At 38.4% G+C, this 27,946-nt stretch overlaps 1 protein-coding gene across 1 annotated transcript in view; it reads left to right on the forward strand.

Annotated features, from left to right (window-relative positions):
- ITGA8 (integrin subunit alpha 8) overlaps positions 1 to 27,946 on the forward strand; it is a 185,851-nt gene that overhangs the window by 125,719 nt on the left and 32,186 nt on the right. The window contains exons 23-27 of the mRNA XM_032802185.2: positions 3,894 to 3,974; positions 9,411 to 9,516; positions 11,389 to 11,547; positions 21,092 to 21,217; positions 25,077 to 25,190. Coding sequence (XP_032658076.2) covers positions 3,894 to 3,974; positions 9,411 to 9,516; positions 11,389 to 11,547; positions 21,092 to 21,217; positions 25,077 to 25,190 — 586 coding nt within the window. The remainder of the gene's footprint in view (positions 1 to 3,893; positions 3,975 to 9,410; positions 9,517 to 11,388; positions 11,548 to 21,091; positions 21,218 to 25,076; positions 25,191 to 27,946) is intronic.

Here is a 27,946-nt window from a genome sequence, read left to right on the forward strand (position 1 = left end):
GGCAGTGCTTCAGGCCACAACATGCCATCCCATCCTTCCCTGTCCCCCAGTATGGAAATAGAGTTGATTAGGAGCAGTGGCAAAAGCACATACGCTACAGTTTTTCAAAGGCTGGCAGATCTCCTACTGCATCTGTACTCATCAAATCACCAGCGAGAGTTCTCCCTGAGTGTCTCCTTGTCCTACCCTCGTTGACTTAATTGCCACACTCTGGCCTTTAATGAGTGTCTTGATTATGTACACTACAATAAATAATGCAGATATTTAAATGTTTAAATCATCATTTCAAAATGTTCCTCACAGCAGGAAGGACACACAGATAAACACCTAAACAGGGAAAAGGCAGAAAGACACATGCAGGGCTTACTTTTCTCCAGAGAACACGGAGGGGTGTTTCATGCTCTAGCCGTCCCTCAGTGGTCCTTCCTGGGAACAGGGACAGTTTGAACTTGAAGGTAATGCTTCCTGGTTGCCCGACTGATAGAGAATGCCCAGGAAGTGTGCTAGATCAGTGCATCACCTGACGGCCTTGGTCACAGTCCTATTCGTTCAGCACCTCATGCAATTAGTTGCACTAGTTGGCTGTAAGCTGCCTAGCAGAGGAGGCATCATGGGCATATGCCCCATGATAACATTCATCGTTTCCACCCATCAGACTTGGCTTTGCTAGGGCACTGAACTTTGCATTATGCTGGCCAAGAGCAGGGTAGAACCCAGGTCTGAATCACACTCAGGGAAGAGGGGTGAAAGAAAAAAAAAAGGTGCATGCCATGTACATACAGTGAAAGATACTCGGGAATTTGTATAATCATTTGGTATATGAGCCAAAGGGAAATTTAGTTTCAGTATATGTGTCAGTCAGGTGAGACCTGATGGCTATATTTAAATTTAAAAATAAGGTGCCTACCAGGGCCGGCTCCAGGCCACAGCATGCCAAGTGCGTGCTTGGGGTGGCACGCCGTGGGGGTCGCTCTGCTGGTTGCTAGGAGGGCAGCAGGCGGCTCTGATGGAGCTGCTGCAGGCGGCTGCGGACGGTCCGCTGCTCTCACGGCTCTGGTAGACCTCCCGCAGACACACCTGCAGCAGCTCCACCAGAGCCGCGGGACCATCGGACCCTCCGCAGAAATGCCTGCGGCAGGTCCACCGGAGCCGCAGGACCAGCTGACCATCCGCAGAAACGCCTGCGGGAGGTCCACTGGAGCCGCGGGACCGGCGAGCGGCAGAGCACCCCTCAAGGCGTGCCGCCGTGCTTGGGGTGGCGAAATTGCTAGAGCCAGCCCTCGTGCCTACCCATGACTCACGGAACCCTAACATCAGTGAAAAACATGGGTTCTCATATGGGGTGGGGGGTTCTGACCACCCTCCTCCTTCATATGGCTAAATAAAGGTTCTGATGCTTAAAACCTGAAAACCTTTGCTCCAAACCAATCTGAATTCTTAGGGAATCCAGACTCCTTATATTCCATTAATGGACGTGATGCATTCAGTTACAGGAGAAGAAACAGTTTAGAAATATTAGGTAGGAAAGTTCTGTTTCCAAACATTTGGATTAAAATGCTGCACAGCTCCACCCATTCTGTCTAAAAAAAATCATTATTTTATCCTCTTGCTGTAGTGTAAATGCACCAGAGGAGCAGTCAAGTTTGTGTGTGTTCTAAATGTTAAGTAGTATTTCTACTTCCTTAACGAAAGGATAAAACAATCATTGAAAAAACAAAGAAACAGGAAACCACAGTGAAGCAAAAATAAATGATCTAACAGGGAAAGAAGAGTAAGCATAAAACTTGTTTGGCTTGGATATGTGTCTCAGTATGAGTAGTTTTTCCATAGGCAAAATAATATGCAAAAAATAAATATTTCAACATGCCATACGTGTAATGGAATTCACTGAGAGCAACAAGGGAAGCTTTGCTAATGGGAAGAGGCCAGGGAACTAGTATTGTCTGTCAAATGTAGTTCATTTTTTAATACGAGTTTTGTTAGGCGCAAATAATTTCCTTAGATATCTGTACAGAGAGGTGTGCAGTGCATACCGGTACACAGACTTCTTTATTTAAAATACTCGCATAATGAGAAAATATCATGAACCTTAAAGAAAACATACAAGTGCCCCAAATATTTGACCATAATATGATTTTGCATAGTCTGAGCATATAAACTCTATGGAAATTAGAGGAACTGGAGTGCATTTTATCCTAACAAATTAATGTTATAATCGCCTTTGTATTGACAAAGAAATTAAAATTTAACTTTAACTGCAGTCCACAAGCTGCTTTCCGTGACTGCAAGGAAGTGACAGTGCAGGACTAAATCAAAACCTAAACGGATATTTTGAAAAGGGAATGCACCAGTTTACAAACAAATTAAAGTGGCCTCTAATTTAGCAATTCGGACCCAGAAGCCCTGGATCAAAACAGAATTACCCTAATACTTCTCAGTAGTTAGTAATGAGAATTCTGGCCTGTTCAAAATGTTTCCATTTAACTGATGCTACCCAGATGCGATAACGGTAAACTATGACAGCAATAGAGGCTCAAACTCTGTTGGAAAGGGGCCTTCTAGGCTTGCTTGGAAATGCTCAAAACCTCACTAACATTAGTCTCATGATGAAAATGAGTTTGAAATCTCCAAATATTTGTATTGGTGATCCCACCAATCCTTCCTCACATGGATAGTCCCCTAATCTTATGATCAGTCATATTGAACTGAAAAGGACTCCATGCACCAGGGAGGGTTTGTCGGATGATTAGGCCTACATATTTGTTTATAGAAAAGTGAGAGAATCACGTCTTATATCTGGGGATTCATTTTTATTGCTGGGTGAGATCTGGAATAGAAAAACTGAGGAAAAATGTAGTTCATTTCAATGATAGTTTTTCCCTGAGGGATTTTTTGTTTAATCTTATTGTTCTTCACACTCACAAGTTTGGAGAGTCTTAAAAGCCAAACAGTAACAGAGGACAGCTTGTTAGTTAGCCTTGCCATGTTTTCATGCACAAAATTGTTCTTGATTTTACTGGGATTCCCCTGCACAGACAGATGCAAAATCAGACCAGATAGTTTACATGGTCTTATAACCAAGCTAAAGAAATTCTCTAAGTAATTATTCCTTTGTGTCATAACCAGATCACAAGATTTTCTAAAAGAAGCCCGATTTCATTGCATTATTAAAACGTGATGAGATCAATTATTATAGTAGAACCCCTATTTTATTAACTAATTGGGGACTGAGGAGTTCAGATGATCGAAACTTTCATAAAATTGAATATCTCATAATTACAATAGGTGTGGTTCATAAGATAATTTATTAATCATTCAGTGACAGTGTATATAACAAATGGTAATAAAAAATAAAGCATGTCTGATTTTTCTTTGAAAGAATTCCATCTTTTCTTTACCACCAAATCTCTCAATATGTTCAAACCTGTACATCTGCTTGAATGTTGACTAAAGGATTGAAGTCACATTCAGCTGCAGAAAGATGACTTGGGCGGCAGAAAAATGATTCACATAAGTGGTTGTTCATAAGACAGTTCATAAAATTGAGGTTCTACTGTATATAGTAGGAAATGAAATAAGAATGGCATAACACTCAACAGAAACAAATTAATTTTTGTTCTTTGAAATACACCCCATGTATGTATATATAATAAGACATACAATACATTAATATATTTATATCCATGTGTATGCATGCTTGCATGTAATATGATTATTAATTTTTGTAGGTTCTAAAGTCAGTGATATAACATTTCCAATACTACCTTTTCTAATTAGTTGATGGTGGACACTGGGATTAAACTGAATTCCAAAGTGTCAAAGTTAGTATTAAATGATTGTTTTTCTAATTTTATACTTGAAACCTAACTAACCTGTGTGCAAATCTGTTCTAGTTCTAATAAGGTTAATCCCACCAGCAATTTGGTTAACCTTCAAATCAACATCAGTGCTGTGGCTCAAGTGCAGATCATAGGGTAAGCACTTCAGTATTTCAATTCATACTTGCAACCAACGCACATTTTTAAAATGAATCTTTATATGACTGTATATTATTTATAGCCCAATCTTGCAAGGTCCTTCAAGTGCAGAACTCTCACTGATTTCAGTGGATTATCACACGCAGAAGCTTTGCAGGATGGGAGCTTTAGGTCCTGTCATTTGAAGTATATTCAATTGTGTACGCACATAAAAACTGCAGGTTCAGTTATGGAGTCTGGAATTATCATAATAAATGACAACAAGAAATTTGGAAGGGGTATTAAACTTTTTGTTACAGGACATAAACTATCAGGATGAAACCTAAATGAGGGGGCGGGGGAGATTATCAAACATCTGCCTACTGCGGGGTTCTTACATTTTTCTCTGAACCAGATGTGGGATAGTAGGCTAGATGGAGCCTTTGGTGTGATCCAGACGGGTAATTACTACATTTTTATATGCTCACATATATTTGGAAACTGAAAAAGGCAAGAAGCAAAAGGCACTTGTGATAAATATTCAAAACACACAGTTAATCTAGAGAGCTTTCCACTTTGGTCCTGAGCAGTGTTAATGATTTTATATGGACAACGTTAATTATTGCTTGGACAGTTGTATGCTGTTGCTGATATCTAAACTAGACCCAATACATAAAATGCAAGTACTCTGTTACTGTTTGTGTCTAGCACACAAAAGCGTCCCAGGCACCTCACAAATCATAGAGAAGACATGGTCTCTGGTCCAAAGAACAAACAATTTAAGATCTATCTCAGAGTTTTCTGTAGCCCTTTACCATAGTATCTCTGTGACCAATATATGCTGGGATTAAAATGATATAAATCACATAATGAATATGTATTATTGATACCACATATATTAATATGCATTAAGCACACAATATCAGTGTGACACATATTAATGCCTGAACTGGCCTTTGTTTTGTATAATTCTGAGAGAGAAAAGGCAAGTGTGGTAATATCTTTAATCGGACCAACTTGTGTTGGTGGAAGGCACTGCAAACAGCTATGGTTTTATAATTCTGTTCACTTATGCTAAGTATCCCATAAGACTTTGCTAAACTGAAGTAATCTTTGGCATTAGAAAATAAGAAACTTGTCTAAGGCAAAATACGTTAACATTTTACCCTGGAACAAGCTGGGGAGGTACCTTCACACACATGCTAGTATCCAAAACAAAGATAAGGAAAGGTACAGAACAACAATTTATGGAACAAAAATGAACTGATGGTTTGGATTTTAGTAACATGTAAAAAATCTTATAACTTGTAAAATCATCCCGTAAATACTCCTACCTGAAATGTGTTTCTTTGGGAGCAAACATTCTGTGTAAGGTGAATTTAACAACACTGCATGAGACTGCTTCCCAGAAACTGGTATCGTATTGAACTTTCCTTCCTGAACTACTATTGAATTGTAGAAATAAACCTGACTGACATTGGTTATTTAGTCTCCTGAATGTATTTCATACTTAACCAAAGTGTGGTTAAGCAATTGACTATGCAATTTATCAACAATCTAAGTGCTTCCAGCTAACAGCATAAAGAAGCCTAAAAGAAAGGGGTAATTAAAAGGAACATGAGGTGCAAACCAAAGAACATGTGGTCTTCTGTTAAAGGTTACTTTTGTAAAGCAGTGTTAAAGTGAGTTTGCATCATTTTCTGTGATAGTCAGAGGTAGTAGAGAGGAAGGAAGTTGGAGAGAAAGAGGTGATATTTTTGGCAAGGTGGTGTTATGGGAGAGGGTTTATAGAGACTGAAACAAAAGATGACTGAGAGGACTACATAGAGGGAGGAGAAAGTGGAGATTGAGGATGCAGTAAGGAGAAGAAAGCAAGGTGCACTCTGTGTGTGTGTGTGTGTGTGTGTGTGTGAGAGAGAGAGAGAGAGAGAGAGACAGAGAGGTGGGGGTTGTCAAGAGTAGGTGATGACTTCAAGGAACAGTTAGAGGTTAGAGAGAATGAGTGAAGCAATTAGAGTGAAATGTTCAGTAATCATAGCCCTAAAATCCCGCAGATTCTGGAGACATTTTTCCCACCCCTGCTGCAGCTGGTGATGGTGAGTGCCTGTGCTCATAGAGGAATTGATGCCTCCAGGAATATGCTGGACTTGGTGGAGAAGGGCCATTTGGGTGCAACATGGTCTTTGGGGCCTGATGCCCCGGAAGTGCTGGTGTTGGTTCAGTGGCAGCCAAGGAAGCAAGTGGGACTGAGCATGTGCTGAAAGGCTTATCTGAACCAGGGACAAAATAAAGATATAAACTGGCAACAGAGCTGGTTGAAATTGCTATTTTGAGGGCAGGAATCTTCCCTGTTAAAGTGCCCCCTGTTTTTCAGTGATGACTCTAACATGCTGGATGGTTGCATAGTGCATCCACAGATTACTCTTCTGTGGGCTCTTACTTGTCTCTCTGTTGTAATGCTTTTTCTGCGCTACAGTATGCATGTCTTTTGATGAAAATCTATGTAAACAGATAAACAGCTGGGCCTGGGCATTTGGAAAACCAACTCCATGTATTGGAGAACTTTCCCAGAAATAGGCCTTAGGGACAGGTGACCTGGGTTGCTGCCCAGGGTGCTGAAAACAAGAGAATTGTTTCATTAAATGACTTGTAGTCAGCACACTCTCCACTTTGTGTGCTTGTTAATCCCTGTGCTTTGGGTATTTGCCATAAAATAGTGGATGTGTGAAGAAACCTCACAAGGTCTTTGCCTGAGAGATTTTGCTAATTAAGGAACTGAACTCAGAGAAGCTAACCACCCCAACTCTCAGGGGAGTGGGGAGAGAAATAACTGAATATTTTATTAAGGAAGTTTGACAAAATCCATCATGTTATTTGCTGAATATATGTGTGACTTATTCTGCCACATCCGAGGTAGGGAAGATATCTTCATCAAATAATTCTTCATTTGTTTTAATAAATTATTGAACTATCCCTTGTTATGCTTCCTGTTGGAGTTTGGTAATGCTGTTTGTCATTTTTTCTGCATCCTCAGTCTCCACTTTCTCCTCCCTCTATGTAGTCTTCCCAATCATCTTTTGTTTCAGTCTCTATAAACCATTTTTTCTTTAAGATATCTATGTTTCAGTGACTATTTGTGTGATTTCCACTTTTTCATAGCCAAGTCTCTGGCAGACATCATCATAGGAAGGAAGTCAGTTAGTATGGGAAGACTTGTGGCAGGCAGAAGTTTCTTAACAGGGATTAGATTACTGCACACCCTGGGTTCTGCAGTCATTGCAAAGATTTCCCACTGAGCTATGAATGTTTTTTCACCGGTGATAGATACGATATCCTTTAACTGGTTTTGGAATAGCATGTGTAAAGGAACAGAACAAAAAGGAATTTAATTATACAAAATGTAAGACGTGTTTGTAACATTTCATGGCATTTGGAATACTTGGTGGTGAAGTGATAGGCATTTCATACAATGGTACTTCCGTTGTAGCATGTCATTAGTAACTTGTGGCAAATCACAACCTAGGTGGCATATCGCCAAAAATAAAAGCCAGCACATTACATGCCTTTCCTTTCACTTTTTGGAGGAGGAGGAGGAGGAGTACCACCCCAACTAACAAAAAATGCTTTATAAACTCCTGGCAGAAACTCATTATGCAAAACTGTACTTTTTCCCCCCAGACAAGTACTCAGATTATCATTTTTATTCAGACCTCTGTTTATATTTATAAAATGGTACCTTTACTAACAGGCTATGACTGTGACAAGGCAATTGGTTCTTTTTAAGAAAGAAAAATGCATTTTGAAAGCATAAGGAAAATTGAAATATTACTATGTCTGGTTTGATTTGAAATGTACCCTTCCTTTACTGGTTTTTTATGCAGGGCCAGCTGACCCAGTAATGGAATGGTACACTATTGTGTGTGACTTCTATAGCTTTAATAAAAAGTAAACTATGTGATATCTTTGTCATAAGAAGGTGTTATAGAAATAAACTGATAGCGGTATAAATTTGGTGACTTTCATTTAAATATGCAGTCTCATACCAAATTTTTAAAAATTCAGTGTTTTATAGTAGACAGGACTGTGTAAATTAACATTTTAAATTAAATATGGTGATATTGAAAGCATTTTTCCATCAAAATATGAAATATTACCTAAGAGAAACATCCAAAGAATGGTGAAATAAGAGTAAACAAATTATCATGATGATTGAGGTCATAGGTCAAATACAAATGAAAGGGTAATATTTAATTTGATTATTTATTACTTTTACACAAACCTACTTCTGTTGCAGGCAGTATTGTTGGATGTACATTGCAGGATGTACTGACCAGAACTCACGTAATGGGCTAGAAGAGAATCTTGAGCTGTGAATGTTTAAGATCTCATAGGCTAAACTGGGTTAAAGTTAGTGATTGGATGGGAGGCCTCCATGAAACTTGCAGGTGCTGCAGGAAATAGTATTTGTGATTTAGATAGGAATTTTAAAAGAATTAACCCTACTCAGCCCTTTCTGAGACAGTAGGGAGGAAAATAAAATAGGAGTCTAGAAAAAAGTTGTGAAGTTCTAATTTACTTTGGGAAGGAGATGCAAAGAAGGTAGAAAAGCATCTGATCCAGGTGCTTAGTTTCATTATGTACTATGTCTTTTTCTCTTAACCCTTGTTTACTGATTGTATGATGCTCTAAAATTTTGGATAATGGCTATGAATGTTACTGTCTTTGAACCAAAAAAAGAAAGACGATCCAGTGTTTAGGATACTAACCAGGGATGAGGTGCACTGGGTACAATTCCTTGCTGCACAACAGACTTTCTGTGACCCTAGTCAAGTTGCACATCTTAAAATGGGAATAACAGAACTTCCTTACCTCACAAGGGTGTTGCAAGGATAAATACATGAAAGATTGTGAGGCACTCAGATACTACAAGAAGGGAGGCCAAATAAGTACCTAAAATAGATAAAATTGGCTTTAAAAAGGAAGTAGAATGTAAAGTTCTAGACTCTTGATACTCTGGATGAGTATGAGACGAAAAACCTGAAGTTTTTGTGTAGAGCACTAGTCTGGGTTTATAGCATTGTGTGATGCGTTCAAATACCAGAGTGAGGAGTATGCTATAAATACCTAGACAGATAGCACTCTTCCCTCCAAGTCAACAGAGAATCAGTCCTCTAATGGTAGGGAGCAACATGTTGCTGGAGGATGCCATCCTTCAAATGAGATTTAAGTTTGAGATACTGACCATTAGTGGTCATTAAAGAGTCTACTGCACTTTTTGGAAGTGTTGTCCCATTCACCTAGCATAATTCTAGTGACCATTCAGCCTATCTAAAATGTATTTGTAGTTTCATCTGGATAAAGTAGTCTTACCTTTGTTAAAGATAGTAGTATATCTGATGATAACATAGCAGATGAATCTGCAAGTGACATATTAAGCCTTTTTATTTATTACAGTGTGTCTCGTCCTCCACAAATTGTTTTGCCACTTCACAACTGGGAGCCTAAAGATGAGCCCACTAAAGAAGAGGATGTCGGCCCGTTAGTAGAACACATATATGAGGTATAATTTGAAATCATTTAGCTTCTAATAGGTCTGTTTCTGCTCCACTGAGATCATTTGGAGTTTGGTCATTGTCATTATCTGGAGCTGATACAAGTCTTAATGCAAATATTGTTACTCTAGGCATTGGTCCAAATTCAGTCCTGGAGTAACCAGGTCCAACTCCTGTGGTTTAGTGAGAGAGGCACCAGTTTATGCCAGGACAGGATTTACTCCTTGGTCATTAAGGAATCCTAAACACTTTTAGTGTTTACTAAATACTAACCAAGAAGCTGTAGAAGCACATCAAAGTGAACGCTGAGTTTTTCCATTGACTTCAATGGGTTTTTGAGGTGGTCCTATGAGTACTATGAAAATGATAAAATATGTTGCCTTTAAACATATAACTCCAAAAATCACAGCAACTTAAATGCAACAACATGTTCTCTGCTCTCTGAGTGAAAGATATGTACCTTCCAAAACAACAACAAAAAACTTCACAAGTATACACAAGGAGGCTTTGTGTATTAATATTTTGAAGAGTACATCTTTCCATCATGTGTTTTTTCTTCTGGAGATAACACTGATTAAAAAGAAAGGGGCGAGGGGTTCATGTTCAAAACAAGTACTTTGAATGAACTAGACTGAATACAGACCATGTTTTGAATTTGATAAATGACCTTCTGCAAGAGGGTGAAACAAAGTGCTTCACATATGGTTACAATTCACAAGCCAGTAGTCAGGAAAGGATCGGCAACTTGAAATAGAGAAGAAACCACTAAACTTAAACAAAATTATTTTGTTAAAATTTGCAAGCCGATTACTGAAGTTAAATTAATCAGAGATATCAACCTATGAACAAAATAAAGTGCTATATTCTAATTTTACAGGTTAACATGTTTCTACAACTTATAATAAGGATTTTCATGTTACCCCACTTGGGCTCTGATGCAGCAGTGCACTTAAACATGTATGTAACTTTCAGCATATGTGTAGTCCCATTGAGTAAGGAATCCCCTATGGTTTAGTCACAAACAAAACTTCACTGAAAAAGAAGTAAGGTTGAAAATATATGTCATTGGGTTCCAGTTAAAGCCCAGAAACCAACAGTGCACTTTCTTCACAAAAAAAAAGTCTAAAATGCCTCAGAATGAACAGCAAAGCATCCAGCCTATTCCACTTTTACACTCATACCCAATTTACGCCACCTACCCAAAGTTAAAATTGCCCTCTCACATTTGCAAAAGTATATGCTCATGTGAAAATAATAATTTAGAAGGTTTTGGGTGCATCATTTCTTTTCTGATTTTTTTTTTGTCACCAAACTTCCCAGAAAATCTCTTCTCTGGGATGTGCTGTGACCCCTGTGATTTCAGGAAGATTTTGTGGAAAGCTGGCTTGAAGAGGTTTGAAAATTGGATTTTTAAAAATGAGGCAGTAGCTTGAGCCTTCACTATGAAACAGCTATTGCTGCTCGCTCAAAAGGGGGTTAAGTTCTGACACTGATGCAACAGCTATAAATTTCCCGTAGCTTTATTGTTGTAAATGAGGACAGAATCTAGCACTTTATTTTTTCATCCCCACTTTGTAGGCAATTGCAGACCTTAGCATCAGAGCTAAAAATGTAAGTGAGAAAGCCACTAAGCACTTGAATATTGACCAGGACGTAGGAAACCTGTGTGTAATTGCCCTACTGGCTGACCCTGAGCAAGTCACTTCCCCTCCCTGTGCTTCAGATTCCCCACGTATAAAATGAGAATAATGATGTTTACCTCTTTTGTAAGGCTCGTTGAGATCTGTGGCTGAAAAGTGTTGTAAAGTCTAAATGGATGATGATGTTGTTCCTGGCCTTGGAAAGTTGTACATTGATGGGTTTTGTTATTTATTTGACAGCTGTATAATACTGGACCAAGTGCCATCAATGAAACATTACTCCATGTTGGATGGCCTGCATCCAGTCAAGAGGAGTCTCTTCTTTACATTCTTCATATTCAGACACATGGACCATTGCAATGTCAAACAAGCTCTGCTATTAATATATACCAAATAAAGGTAGGATACTTGCCACTGTTTTTTAGCCTTATCTAAATTTGTTTCCTTTTTTTTTTTGACTGCCATACCACACTGAGCAGAAGGTTTCATTCAACTGTTCACAATGTCACCCAGATAATTTTCCTATCTTGGAAAATGTCGCTATTTAGAATGTATAGAACCTGACAAGCTTTGTACCATGATGTATGTTAAATATCTATCCTATTTTTTATCAAGAGACTCTGGTTTTAGTTGCAAGGTTGGAGCCCCAATAATTAGACACAAGATGATTTTACAAAGGGGAACTTTGCTCTCTCTGTTTTTAAGGGGCAATTTTATTACAGCTGTAAATAGACAATGCAAGATTTTGGAGGTCTCATGAGACCCTGTAAATTCTTATGCCATTAGTTTGCAAATGCCAGCTCCCAAGAGCTCAATATTTGGGAGATACTTGCAGATGCTCACATATATCAAGGCACCTCAGTTTGACCTATGTCTACAGACAACTGGTTAATACAATATGAAACTGGTTTGTTTATCTAATGCACATTGCACTTTCTGACAAAACTCTGGGTGAATCTCATAACATGCAAGTAGTCTGACTTTTGTAGTTCAAGTTCATAATTTCACAAGTGTATGAAAATGTTAACTGTGGAAAAGTATTAGCATCCTACCGCATTTTAGTTTTTGGATTGAAGACTCTATCGTCATGCAAGTTTTCTTTGGTTTGAGAAGTCTTTGGCATTTTTGCTGCATGCTAATCTAATGCTAAAAAGTGTACACATGATAACTCAGCATAATTACATCAAATTAAATGCTCAGCTGGAAAATGTCTGGGTAACTAGTCAAGATTACTAGTTGCACACTTTCCTTCTCTAAATTAGTTCAGATTATTATTGATTGCAGACATAGAAATAAGACTACTTTGTAGAGACTAGAGTCTGACTCTGATTATACTTAATTGGCTTTAGACAAGTGTGATTGCATTGGTTAAGTATTACTATAATTTATATTACAATAGTAACTCAAATTGGCAAGTCATACAGAAATGTACAGTAGCCCCCAAAAAGCTTACAATCTAAAAAGAGAAAAAGCAGATAAAGGGTAAATCAGAAAGTCAGAAAACATTCGGGCAAAATGCTCAGAGAATGGTGCCTGGCGCACACATTTTTACTGCCAGCTTTTTAAAAATGTACATAAACTATCCTACCTGCAATTTACACCTAACCTTTTTTGTTCTGCTAAATGACAAATGAGTAGGATTTCATTCTATCTGTACATTAAACGTGCTCGCAGAGTTTTCTTGTAATGCTGGTAAACTTACCTGGGTATCCAGGTATATTCTCAGCTATGTGCATTCATAGTTCAAGACATTTTTGTCAGATTGATAAGATTATATCATGGACACTTTTAGTTTTCTGCAATTGTTGAACAGCAAATATCATATTTGTTTGTGATCAAAAACTACACTATGATTTTGGGAATATCGTGCCCCGGATGCTGGTCAGCAGTTGGCTGAGAATTCTTGTCTATATTCTTCCTGGTGTTGACCGTGAAAAGACAAGTGTGTTCCTCAGTCACATTATCTGAAAAATAGGGATAATATCGACTTAGAAGTGCTGAAGATTAACAAATTTCTCTTTATGCTTAATAAAGTGTTCTGATATCCTCCAATGGAAGGTGCTATAGCAGGGCTAAGTTTTAACATCACATAAATAAGTTCACTGGTATTGTACAAGATAATCAAATGTTTCTTCTCTAGAAATGAAAATTCTCCCATCTTTTATTCTTCCCCTTCTACTTCCAAATGCTGGAATCATTTGGCAGAAAAAAGACTCAAAGTTGCACATCATTAATGCATAAAGTTTGAAAAGAACAATTGAGTTCCTGAAATAAAAATCTACAGAATAATTATTCGGTATTGTACTATACTTGTTATAACATTTATTTCCTTGGTAAGGTTGCTCAACATCTTCAAGTAATTTGAAGAAGCTTTCTGTCCATTTCTTAGACTTAAACAATTTCATACACAAACTAAATATTATGTACATGCTTTTCTTATACAAGATTTCTAATACATATATCGGGTATGACTTTACTGCAGTTTGCAATTATTGGAACAATATAAATATATAACTTGCTATAGATCTCATAGTACTTGCCAATTCATTCAGAATTATTGGTGTATTATAAATACAGGGAGCAACTCTGAGATAAAACCTGAGGTCCTCACTGAAAGGTGACTTTAAGGTGCAAGGCGCCAACATCCCAGAGCTGCCTGATGGACAGGCAAAGAGTGACAATAGTGGCAGCTCCGGCCCCACCCTTTTAAAGGGCTCTAGAATGCTTTCCCTCAATGGCTGGTGGAAACAGAGTGACTCTATTACTCCACCTCCTTCCCAGCCTCCTTTGATGTGGCTAACACTGCTAGTCTCATGAAGTTCTTGTGCTCAGGTGAGAAAAAGAACTGGAAGTTTAGATTGTAAGCATTTTGGGGCAGGCATCATCCTTCCTATTCAGTCTTTGTACAGCACCTAGCACAATGGGGTCTTAGGGCTGGGATTCCTAGATACTAGTGAAATACTAATACTAACCAGCCCCAGTATTGGGGCACAAATGGCCCCTGGGGAAGGCTTCTTGCACACAGAGACACATCTTGCACTCATACTCAGCAGTCAACCATAATAATCTGGCATCAAGTTTTTACCAAGTCTTCACCCACACTTCCATGGAAGCTAACTCAAATTTCCCTGAGTTAAAAACCTTAGAATTTGGTCCATTCAACTTTTAAATACACTTGTCGGGGTCTCTTTCCCACTTTGAACTTTAGCATCCAGAACGTGGGGGCCTGCTTATTCCCTTCTAAGCTTAATTCCTAGCTTAGATCTGATAGCGCTGCCACCAATCAGAAATTCCAGTGTCTGGGACACTCCCTGTCTCCCCAAAATCTTCCCTGGGGGACCCAAGACCCAAACCCCTTGGGTCTTAAAACAAAGGGAAATAAACCATTCACCTCTCCTTTCTTCCTCCCAGATTTCCCCACTCCCCCACCCCCGGGTACACTGGGAGATCACTGTGATTCAAACTCCTTGAATCTTAAAACAGAGAGGAAATTCACCTTCCCCCCCTTCTCTCCCCCTCCCAGACTCTCCCTGAGAGAGACAGTGATCCTAACACAGAGAGAAATTAACCTTTCCCTCCCCCTTCTCTCCTTTCCTCCCACCAGTCTCTGATGAGTCCAGACCCCATCCTATGGGGTCTCACACAAGAATAAAAAAAAATCAATCAGGTTCTTAAAAGAAAAGCTTTTAATTAAAGAAAGAAAAAAGTAAAAATTATCTCTGTAAAATCAAGATGGAAAAATGTTTACAGGGTCTTCAGCTATATAGACGAGAGGGACTCCCTCCCCCAGCATAAAATACAAGTTACAGCAAACAGAGGTAAAATCTTTCCAGCAAAATACATCTTTGCAAATAAAGAAAACAAACAAATCTAATCCGCTATCTATTACTTACTATCTGGAACCTGAGAGTCTGTTTTAGTAAGACTGGAGAAATCTGGTTACATGACTGGATTCTCTTAATCCCAAAAGAGAACAGAGAACAAAGAAAAACAGCACAAAACAAAGACTTCCCTCCACCCACATTTGAAAGTATTTTGTCCCCCGATTGGTCCTCTGGTCAGGTGTCAGCCAGGTTCACTGAGCTTCTTAACCCTTTACAGGTAAAAGAGACATTAACCCGTAACCATCTGTTTATGACAACACTATTTTCTTATCAGGCCCTAACGATTTTTTTTCACTACTATTTACACCACAGTTGCTTATCATTTTTTTTAATAAATTGCCTGCTTTGTTATTTATATTTCAAATCTAATGGTTTGTTTTTAGCTGGCATGTATGGAGATTTTTTTTTTACATTGTTTATTCATGTACTTTAAATTGTATGTGAATCCCCAGATTACCTAAAATGATAAACTCTATCTCCATGTAGTCACATTAGGAGTCTCTTTTTATAGCTGCTTTTAAGTACTCGTGGTTTTTAATATTTCAACAAATATCCATTGTTTCTGACTGTGCTATAAAATTTAGTTGCTGAGTGCAATGCTGAATAGAATGTAACACACTAATGGTAGATACTCAGTATGAATGCCTGATGAAAGGATTCATATAATATATTATTATTTTATAACTTTGTGGAAGCTTTTGCTTTGTCAGCAGTATGATGCACTTATCAGTATAAACTTTCACTTGTCTCTTGTTAGTCATTTTTACAATGAAATGCTTCTCAAATTATTTCAATGACCCAGGCACAAAAAAAGGACCAACTGGTTTTCTATTCTGTGTTATTGTTAATTAATGTCATGCATCGAAATTATTTTCCTTTCTGTAGATCTGATTCTCTGTTCATAGCAGCTATGCAGATTTTGGCGTATGGGATAAACCTATGTATGTAAAGCCTCGCAGCAACCTTTCCACAAAAGCACTGATCTGTCATTGTCTAGACGTGTGTATTTTAAGATACACATTTGTTATGGCAGATCCCCCAAAAAGGAGCTGGGTTTGGTTAAAAGTCAGGAAATTTAGCAGAACGCTCCAGTTCTACATATTTTGCCATGAGAAACAAGATAGCTAATTTATTAAACATTACTGATTCCAGATACTTCTTGGGGTAAACACTTCTTGGTGTGTAGCCAGTAGAGAGTAAGTTGTGGGAGAAACAGAGGTCCACGTGCAAAACCTATTACAGATCTGTATAAGCAGGGATTTCAGAGTCTAATCTATGCCCTACACAAGGGCAGCTATGTTGATAGCCAGCCACTGGAGGTTGAAATCCTCATTGTGGACAAGGACTACTTTTTCACTGGTACATTTCAGCTTCAGTCTGGCTAGTGCTGCTGTGTGTTCCAGAAGCAGCTTAAACAGGCTACTCTTGAAAGTGATGAGTAAAATTGTACTAACAACAAATTTTTAGGTTTGCTAAGAATTCCAAAAAATCAAGATTTGTTCAACCCAAACATTTCAGTTTTGGTTTGAACGAAATATTTTGGTTCAATTTAGAGCATTTTAAACTGTTTTTATTTGAAGGAAGTTATTTTGAACAGAAAAATCGAAACAGGTTGTTTTCGTTTCAACATTTGCAAGTGTTTCTTTTTCTGAATATTTTCTTGTTGACTGGTTGGCTCTTTGTCAACAGGACTATTCAGTGAAACCAACATGAATTTGCAGAGTTTTGGTGTTGGTGTTTGGTGAATCTGCACTTTTTACCTTTCCCCCTTCCCCCCAAAAAGTTTCAGACAATTTTTTTCCCCCAGTTCTAGAGATCAGGATAAAGGAGAAATGTTCCATTTTCCTTTGAAGTTCAGCAGCTCAAAAACCACTGGTGAGAGCAGGCAGCTAACATACAAAGAGAAATTCCATATCTTTCTTCCCACACAGCCGCTGTGTTCAACAAGACTTCTCAATTATAATTTTGATCTAAGAAGCTGAACTGAGAGCATTATAGTCAGGTGAGAGAGGAACTCATAGGAAAAAGCATGCTTCAGGCTGTAGTGATATTTTTTATTTTTATTTTTTAACATAAACAGAAAATTACTATTTTTTCACATTCCTATTTTCTTTTCCTCATTCCTGCCTTTGATAATGGCTACATCTGTTACATAAATGACACTGGCTGGTAATGAGGGTTGTGATGTCGTATCTCTGTTTTGTGTGGAATTTGATCATGGCAATGGAAGCATCACAGTGAGTAACCAGACTAAATAAGGGTTTAGATGCTCAGCATATTATAGCATAAATTTAAAATAGCCCTTCTATATTTTAACTTCACAAAAGCATCATAAACAGAATGATAACTGCTGATACATGAATTTGTTTCAAATAAATAGTGTTAAATAAATACTATCATCATATATTACTGCTTACAACAAACAGGAACAGATGCTGGTGGGGGAAAAGCTTCAATTTCCAGGATAGACTATATGTTGACTAAGGCTGAGACTTCACTGAAGGACATTAGATGTCTAACTTCCACTGGAATTAATGGGATTTGGACACCTAATTCCTGTAGGCTCCTTGGAAGGGGTGTAATGGGGGCAAAAGGCATATCTGGCTTTAAGACTAAGCTTGATAAGTTTATGGAAGGGATGGTATGATGGGATAGCTCAATTTTGGCAATTGATCTTTGATTATCAGCAGGTAAGTATGCCCAGTGGTCTGTGATGGGATGTTAGATGGGATGGGATCTGAGTTACTGCAGAGAATTCTTTCCTGAGTGCTGGCTGGTGAGTTTTGCCCACATGCTCAGAGTTTAGCTGATCGCCATATTTGGGGTCGGGAAGGAATTGTCCTCCGGGGCAGATTGGCAGAAGCCTGGGAGGTTTTTCGCCTTCCTCTGCAGCGTGGGGCATGGGTCACTTGCTGGTGGATTCTCTGCAGCTTGAGGTCTTCAAACCACAATTTGAAGACTTCAGTAACTCAGACATAGGTTAGGGGTTTGTTATAGAAGTGGATGGTAGGATTCTGTGGCCTGCTTTGTGCAGGAGGTCAGACTAGATGATCATATTGGTCCCTTCTGACCCTAAAGTCTGAGAAATTTCCAGCCTAAAATGCTTTGGACTTTTAAGTTTCATGCATACCTTCCAGCAAACATCTTCATTGTGTCGAATTGATCTTGTCCTGTACAAATGTTTTTCTTACGCTTTTTTTCTCCAAAAGGGCAGATTTAATCCATCAATGTTTTTGTATGCTCTTGGGGGGCTAGGGAGGCAAAGTGGAGAAGAGGTGGGATTTTCTATTTCAGAGGCTTTTTTTGTGTAGGGAAAATCTTTAGAATGATATTACTTTCCCTCCTCCCTTTATCTGACAGTTATTTCAGCCCAAATATGTATTCCCCTCCCATGCGACAAATCACCTTCCAAATGTGACCTTGATGGCACTGGTCTCCTGCAGAATGTGACATTAAATTCCAGCCATTCCATGGATCCCATTCTCAGAAACCTTTAATTTTCCCAGCAGTTGAGATGGATAGCTGTTAATGGGCTTTTTCAGGTTCCCTTTTGACATGAGAGATGAAGTGCTGAGGAAGTAAAGAGGTATAGAAAGTTTTCTGCAGATGCCAGGAACTGCAGAGAGGAGGTGTGTGGAAGGGCCATTAAGGCCAAAACTAAACAAATTTAGGGAGCATCAAATGGCTTAGAGAAAGGTATGGTCCATGAGATAGACAGGAGCAAGTGCATGGAAAGCTTTAGAAATAAAGGGCCAAACTCACCCACCTCCCCCGACTCTGGGAGAATACAATTTTATCTCCTTGTATTAATCTGGCCCCTTGCGCCACTGGAGAAATTCAGATCCCAAGGTAGAACAGGAGCTGCCTCCACATCTATCCTTCCCAGGTGGTTCTGCCTGGCTAGCGCAGCTTTTATGTCCAGTGAAGGCCATACAAACTGAGGCTGCAATAGAGATGCACTAATTCAGGGTTTAGCCTCGCCATGTCCGTCCCATGCCAGCATTGCCAGCTTTTGGAGCTGGAGTTGTTGCCCAGGCATCTCTCCACAGAGAATAGGTTGTGGTCGATTGGTGCTGCAAAAAATCCAGAAGACTTTTCACTCTGGAGAGAAGCCTGCTACCTGAGAATTGCTTCCTGATGTGAAGAGGGAACAGCTGGAGGTGTTTGAGAAATGTAGTGTTGTGGATACATTTCTTAAACATGTGAGAGGGTGGGTTGTAGGACTCTGTAATAAGGAGAGCTGGAACCTCCAAGAACTTTTAATCCTATATAGAACATACACTACATTACTTATTTTTATATACTAGCCTGGTAATCTGTTCAGTGTATTTTGTCTTTGAGCATGGGTGCTGGGGGTTAAAAAACATCCTGACTAAAATGTCATTGAAACTGGCACATTCCAGAAAACGGTTTGGTTTTGAAATATTTGTATTTTTAGACAAAAAAACACTTTGTCAAAAATTTCCCAAGCAGCTCTATTCATGACCTATCCAACCTTGGAATCCTTTGATTGGGATTCCAGCTACCAAACTGGTCACTAACTCTTCTAATGGATAGAATACATGTATTTAATGTAAAATATGTGTACTCGAGATTAAGAACAAGTTTTCAGCTGAATCATGGAGACTAGCTTTAGGTTTTTGCAATAACTGAAGGTCCCTGTTGCCAAAACCCTATACTTTGTGAAATATTCACAATTTTTTTATCTGGTATTTGACCAACTCACCATTTATATATAATCTGTGATCATATATTGATGTCTTCTTCCAAAGATAAGTTTCAAAGTTCATTACAGTGTATTCATTTAAGCTGTCATCATTAAGGGGCCCTATATGTACTGATGAGAGAATCTTGGAAATAAGTAACACCCATGTGTTTCCTCACTGAGAGAGAGAGAGAGAGATTTACTATCTGCTTAAATATTTCCTTATTGCAGAGGAAAAAAATTAATTTAAGTAAAAGAATTTCACTTCTGATTAACGACTTTTTCAGCAGTTAATTATACTATTCTTCCACTGTGTGGGATGTTAAGAAGTAAATTGTTCTGACCCTCATACATTAAATCAGACAAATGGTAGAAATATAGCACTATACAGGAATAGTTTATGGAAGGGGTTGTGTGTGTATTTATTTTATACCTTTTATACTAAAAAAAAATTCAGATAATTGCAAATACTTCTTTTAGGAATTTGTTTAAAATAAATTCAGATTTTGTGCTTCAGAGTTTAAATGCATACCAGCCTCTAAATTCCTTTAATCTGAGGCCCTTAAGGAATTGTTTTGGATGTATTTACGTGAATTCCTTTTGAGGTCAGATCACAAACTTCATCATATATTTTGCTGCAGTTTGACTTGATAAAACTGTGCTAAATTAGAGAATTTATCTCTCCTTCCTGAAAAATTAGGATCCCTTATGTTTCTCTGGAGGCTTCAGGAAAGACAAAGGAAGAAGCTAAATGTCTTCTATATCATCTAAATACAAAACTACCAACAATAAAAATAGACTTTAGCTCTGAGATTTCTGTCTCTTAAATTTTCTTTTTGCGAATATTCACTCAAAGTTTAAAAACAAATCAGTTGGAGTTTTTACTAAGTTGGAGAATTTTTGTTACAATAATTAATCCTCCAGAAACAACCAACAAAGATAAGGATAGTAGAATGCAGATCTTTTTGGATGTTGGTAAAACCATTACATTCCTAGAGCCAGATTCTGATCTCTATTAATGACTAGACTTCAGTGGGAGTGACTGAATTTACACTGCAAGACAGATCAGAATCTGGACCCAAGAGTCTAACAAAAACAAGTGCAGCAATGAAATTGGCTCCAGTAAAGAATGAAGATTGGAAAAAGAAATGATCTAGTGCAATGCATATTGCTGGACACCATCCTGTTGTGCTATTACAAATCAAGCTGCTAGTTGAAGAAAGTGGTATCTAGTCTCATGGCAGTGCTATTAATTTTTTTTTAAAAAAGTCAGTGTAAAGTTCAAGTTCCCCAAGAAGGCAACATACCTAACTGTATGGTATATCATTACAGTTCACTGTCTTTCTTTTTCCAGTTTGCTATTCCACAGGACACCCCGGAACTCACTGCTTTTTTGCGTAACTCCACTATTCCTCACTATGTTGGGTGGAGGGATGTCACCATGGTAGAACCACAAAGGAAGAGCTACGCAAAAATACTGGTGAGCTAATTGAACTATATAGTGCTGGGACTATATTCGCAAGCTATACAATGTGACTGTTGGTTTCGTCATATTCTCTTTACAGACTTTTAATTTCCTACTGTTCTAAGTGACAAGTAAATGATGGAGCAACTGATTTTTAAATCTCTTGTTTTAACTATGTATTATATATTGCACCATTTACAGACAAATTATGACAGATTCTTTACACAAGGAACTTAGAGTCTAAGGACCCAGTACTGCGGTTGGGTCCACGCATGCAGACCTCTCTACCACTGCATTGCCTCAAGTGGCATTTGGGCAGGCTCAAGGATCGCACACACATGCCTCCACCCACTCACTTGGGTCTTTCACCAGATCATGGCCTAAAATAATGAAACATAGTAACACTTTTAAAATCTATGCATATATCTTGTTAATGGGGCTTTAACATTTTCATAAAATTCTTAAACTCAGCTACTGAAATACACCAAAAATAACAGCTCTGTCCCATAACTATTGTCAAGTGCAAATATTCATTCAATAAATACTCAAGACGTCTGGCTTCAAGAAATGTCAAGTCTTTTGTTCTTTAAAGTATCACAAGCCATCAAAATAGTTCTGGTATAACTTCGCAGTGTTTTCGTTTTCATGGGTAAATATCTAACTAATCAAAAATGCAGGGTCTGTAAAATGTTGGCAACAGCAAACACCTCTCAGCCAGTGTGGCAAAATAGCGCTGAGTACCAGTCTCAAAACCTCCTGGGACATGAACATCTGGATGATAACATGCTGTCAGTCTGGTTTTTGTTTTTCATACATTGAGTACGCCACATTTTAGAGTATTTAAGCATCACAATTACTAGTTCATTTTGCTTGGAGGCTATATTTCTAGATCGGTGACCCTGAGGCCAAAACTGGGATTCTTGTGGCCATCATTTCCATTTATTTTTATTAACCCCAGCCCGAGTTTCTTTCCTGCTGTCCAGTTTCCAGTTAAATGGTTCGCTGTCAGCATATGTTTGAGCTCCTCGCTATCACCAGAATTTGTCACAAATAGTCAGGAAAAAAAGAACTCCACAGGCCTACGCTCTGCTTGTAAAGTAACAAAAAAAGTCTTTACATTATGTCTGAAAATGGAATTTGACTATTTTGTTAAATGGGGGGAATCCAAATCTGAAATTAATTAATGACTTATTTTAATTAAAAATGGAATCACAGAAGTACTGATTTCATATACCTATGGTGGTTGTGTCCTGCATAATTCTCCCATCATCAGAAAGACCAACAACGTCACACTTTGGAAATAATTTTGATTCTAGCAAGACTGCAAAAAAACCTAGCCTTTGGAAGACATACCATTCGTGCCACAAAACTTTTAATCCATTTCTCAGTAATGCCTTAATTATCAGTTATATTTCTCTGTAACTAGTCTCTTATGTTGTCAGCATAGAAATGACTTCTGCAACTGTAAATGGTTAACAAAATGTATAAGTATGTACAGTATTTGCATCTTATTATGTACTTTAAAATAATAAGAACAGAGGTTTGTCAGCAGCTTGATCCAGACAGACAATATTAGATTGATTTCACAGAAACACAGGAGTTCCCAGTCCGGATCAGACTAGCAGTCTAACTAGTCCAGGATTCAGTCTCTCACAGTAGCATTAGCCAGATGGTTAGGAAGGTGGCATATGCAGCAGGCGTATGTAAAGTATGGAGATGTTTGGTAGTCTCTCGCTAGTCATGTGGTGTGTTTTTAGGCTAGAAAAACAAGCCAATGTATGGTTTTGTTAGTTGATGCTGGTTTTTGCCATTAGCCCATTTGACCAAGTGCTATCTTTAAGACTGGTTAAAAACTTTCCATGAATATTATTTTTGCTGACAAACTGGATTTTTAATTACATTTAAAATATTCATGGAAAGTGTCTGTTTTCCATCAAAAAATATGACTTTTCATCTGAATATCAAACATCTTTTGGATAAAAACTGAAAATTTTTAATTTTCAGCCCAAAAATCTGTTTGGTTTTCAGTTTTTGATGAAAGTCATTTTTTTACAGGGAGAAGCATTTTCCAACTAGCCCAAATCCTGTCCTGTCTACTAAACAATGGTTTCTTTCCTTTTTACCTCTCGTGGTTTCAGTATACTGAAGACTATAAAGGACTAAATACATTACTAAGAAAAATAGGAATGTGTGCTCAGGTCTTCAACTTTCAGCCAAAAATCAGGCTTTTTCCATAGTAATGATTTATTTTTGTTAATATGTGTGTTTGTTCTCTGTAATTAGACATTAAAAAGAAAACAGATGAAAGGTTAAATAAAGCTGGTTAGAGAATGACTGAATAGGAAGAATTAAATATGTATATCCTCTACAATAGGTACTGTAAACAAGGCTTATAGCGTGAGACTCTTCTGGGGATGTGGAAAGTAGAGAGGTCGTGCACAGCCTCTACTTAAGATGTAATGAGAGAGAGATTTATGGGGAATATTGTTATACTGATGTAGCACTATAGCTAGGCATGACTCTTTCTGGAATATGTTCAGACATAATAAAATATATTAGCTCCCTATTCCCGAAGGTAGTTAGTTACCCAGTTTTATTAGAGAATGGTCTCTGAAACAGGATGTTCTTACAGAAAGTACATTATAGCACTAGTGAAGTGCTGTTGTGTGTAGAGGCAATACCTTTGCTTTATGACAATGAAAACCACTTTGCATCGCCATTGTGAGTAAACTATGTAGCAGCGAGAAAAGAAAATGGACTAGTCAAAATATCACCTTTCCCCTGAACTGAGTCCAGATCTTTTAGGGCACTTCTACACAGCATTTTGGATCCATCCTCCTCCCTAGATTTCAGAGCCTGAGCTCCAGCTCAAGTCACAATTTCACAGTGCTGTCTATACATTTTTAGAATGCTAGTGCAAGCCCTGCTAGTCCAAGTCTGTCAGCCCAGGCTAGAAAGCTTGCTCCCACACAGTCCAAAATGCTGTGTAGACCTATCCTTAGGTTTAGATCTATTTGGATAAATACCCCAAACACACTCTGTGACCTCCAACAGGCCTTTGGCTTTTAGTTTCCACTCCCTGTGAGCTGCCTTCCATTCCATTTGCCCAGTACATCACTATCTTTTTCTGTCATTTCCCCAGTAGATCCCCTTCTCCAACTCTTCGTCCCTGTCCGTGAGTTCCAACCAGCTCCTTACCTTGGCTGGTAACATTTCCATTCCAGACTCCAGCAGGTCTATAGTCTTGGCTAGGGCCAGCTGGCTGTTGTATGCAGTTGTGTGTTTTCTAGTCTTTCCCATCCAGGATCACTGTTCGCCAGGAAAGCTTCATAGAACATAAGGCTCAAATAGAGCAGCTAATGAAGCTCAGCAAACATGCTGGCTTTACAATCTAAATTTCACCAGGAAACTTAGGAGTTTCAGAGAAGGAGGTGAAGTTTTGAGAGTGTAGATATGGAGTTTGGGAGTCAGAGAAGAGACAAGGAACTGGCTGGAGGGGCAGAAAGGGGAAAGAGGAATAAACAAGATTTTGTTAAACAGTTGGATTTTCTAAGAATTCTTCAAACCAGACTGGTGAATGCTATTAGCTTTGTCATCGCTAACATATGTAAAGGGTTGTATTCATAGGTAACTTAGAAGAAGCCCCATTGTGATTATTCATTTCTCACAAAAGCTCTTCAGATGTCTTCTGTTGTACATTGCTATTACATTAAATTCTTGAAGATGCATGATATTTAATACATTGAGAAACAGGGTTTTTTTCCTTCAATTTAGAGCAGTTGAGTAATTAAATCTGTGAATAATTAAATGTGTGTATTCTCACATTAGCCTTGTTACAAAAACATTGTTATAATTTCATTTTACTTTTATACAGAACTGTACAAACGTGAAGTGTTTAATAATCTCGTGTACAGTGGGACAGCTAGAAAGAGGAAAGAGTGCAGCACTAAAAATCAGATCTCGGTTATGGGCCCAAACTTTCCTACAGGTAATGTAAATTTGTGAAACTATTTTTACACACAAAAAAGACAATTTTATTTGTCTGTTTATTTTAAGATAGAGATAGATAGATATATATATATATATATATATATATATATAGTGTGTGTGTGTGTATATAATGATCTTAACTTGTGAATCTTATTGTCATCACTTTGTTTTGGGGTAAATCTCTCTGCTTCATGCTTATGTCAGACACATACTGCTAATTTCTCCCTCCTCTGAATATTGAGTCCATTTCAATTTTACTTTGCCAGTTTTTACTGCATATTCCATGTTGATCTTTATCCCCATCTTACTTGACTTTCCATAGTATATCTGTTCATAGGCTTCTATTGATCCTCCCAGATCTATCAGCTTGTTGACCTACCTGTGGCTTTATTTTATAACTGGTATGAATTCTCAGCAAGGGTATGTTTCTCCATTTTCTTGGTTCTCATATGTCTCAGAGCCATACAGCTGATGATGAATGCTCTGTATGCAGTTTAAAAATTAAAAGTTATCATTCTCTTGTCAGTATTGTCATGGTTTAAGTGTTAGACCCACATGTTACATTTACATGCAGAGCTGAATTGTAGCATTTAGCCATAACTGTGAGTATGGGGGACAGTGCAGAACTCTCAGAGAGAGTGATCCTTAGGATGGCAATCCCCTCTGTCAACTCGTCACTCTACCTCAGAGGGAGTGTGCACACACTACATTAGTTTTTAGTAGGGTGCAATGTATTCTCTTCTCTGCAACAGGCCAGGTGAATAAACTAATGCACAGAGTCAGAAGCTGAGAGAGGCCATGGCCCTGCCTTCTCTCTGCTTCTCCCATCCCCCCTGGGGTGACTGGTACTCAGAGGCAGCTGTCCCCCAAAAGGAGTATCCCTACCCTGTGCATGCAATGTGGACCTGAGGGGAAAGCTAGAGCCAGGAACAATCCATACCAGCTGATGCCATACCTCAACTGTGGAAGCAGACAGAGTCTTCTCCACAATGGCAGAAATAACAAGTCTTGTCCACAATTAACTTCTCCAGTAGTGTTATGGAGCTGTGCTGGCATTTTCTACGATGTCCTTTACAAGTTCTCCTCATGAAGGCATGTTTCTGTAGTCTAGAATTATGCACAAGCCAGTCAACTTTGACCATTATAATCTAAAGCAGAAGAAAACGTTGGCTTCTCTTTGAACAACAACTAAACCCCTGAAAGTCCTATATGCAAATCTGAAATGCAATAGAAACCTGTGACTTTCCAAACATGTCCGTACAATACTAGAATCAGTTATTTGTTCTTCTTGGAGACTACATTTAACCTGGATCCCCCCTCCTCCACTCCTTCAACTTGGAATGCACAAATAGAAAGATCATTCCTCAGCATCCCTCCTTTGTTCACAGTGGGTATGGAAACAGGAATGCCTAGTGGACCTAAGATCAGCAGAAAGAGAGTTGGAAAATAACCCAGTGAGGACAGGAGTTTGAAGAGCCTTGGAGTTAACCTCTCCTTTCTTCCATCACCAGAAGTGAATAAGGGAAGATCCTGTCAACATGTTCTTTCTACTGGTCTCCATGGAGGAACTAGAGAGCAGATAGGAGGGTGTTCAGCCAAATTTAAACCAGTCCAATATCTAATGGTCCTGGGTTCTAAATCAATACTGAGCCAAATGCACATAACTCTGGACATCCTTACCCCTCGACATTTTATTGGTCAGCAGTGAGCATTTAAAGATCTAAACAAAAGGAAATTTTGCCTGTCAAGACCTTAGTTCAGGTTCTGTGTTTCTTCTGCCACAGTTAATGGCAACACTGACACCTAAAACAGAGCTGTGAGCTGCATGTCTTACTTTGCTCTGGGGATAGTGATGGCAGCCCAATTCAGTAACAAAGGACCTGGTTTGAAATGATTTTTTTTTATTTGTAAGTACACTTACTTTCTCCTAATGATTTGGGATCCTAACTAATTTTTATTTCCGTTTTTTAGTTTACAAGCACCTTATTTGAATTATAGAAAAAGGTTCATATTTTGCAAACACAAACAAATCAGTTCATAAAGAGGGACTAAGGGCCCTCATTTTGGATTTGTTTAATGAATCATTTATTAGTGATGAGCAAACATTGAAAGCTTTGGTTCAGATAAAACTCCAGAAGTTTGGATGCTTCTCTCAACTATCTTAACCTCTTGAATCTGGAAAACTGGGCTGGAGATCTTGTGGGAACAGGCTCCCTCACCAGATTTACAGTGCTTCCTGCTCATGTTGTCCAGAAAATACCATTAAAACAGTTTTTCTTGATGTATATGGACATTTCTGTTTCCAGAACGTGGAAGTGCAGAGCCAGAAGATGGATATAATGCAAAAGTAACACAGGGTGTTATTTTCTGAGGTTAAAATTTTTTTTAAAAAATCCCATTTGATATTTGGACACTAGTTTGGAATTACTCCTTATTATGTTCTACTCAATCAGTTCACCCATCCATAATATTTACTAAGAACCTACCTGTCTAGCTAATGTTCTTATCCTGAGCTATCACCATGGCAACTGAGCGCTGGAGAGCCCAAGTATTCAGCCACATAGAGTTTTTCCTCCCTCTTTATCCAGAAGCAATCTAGAAGTGCTGTTTGTAGTGAGGTAACTAACATCTGGCATTCTGGACTCAACTGAAAACTAACAAAGAAATACACCTGCCAAAACAAACATCCCACTGCACACACTTCTCCCCCAGGGAGAGAGTCAGAGAAGAAACAACTTGTGATAGATGTTAGTC

Source organism: Chelonoidis abingdonii, chromosome 2 (genome assembly GCF_003597395.2).
Source record: "Chelonoidis abingdonii isolate Lonesome George chromosome 2, CheloAbing_2.0, whole genome shotgun sequence".
NCBI classification, from domain to species: domain Eukaryota; kingdom Metazoa; phylum Chordata; order Testudines; family Testudinidae; genus Chelonoidis; species Chelonoidis abingdonii.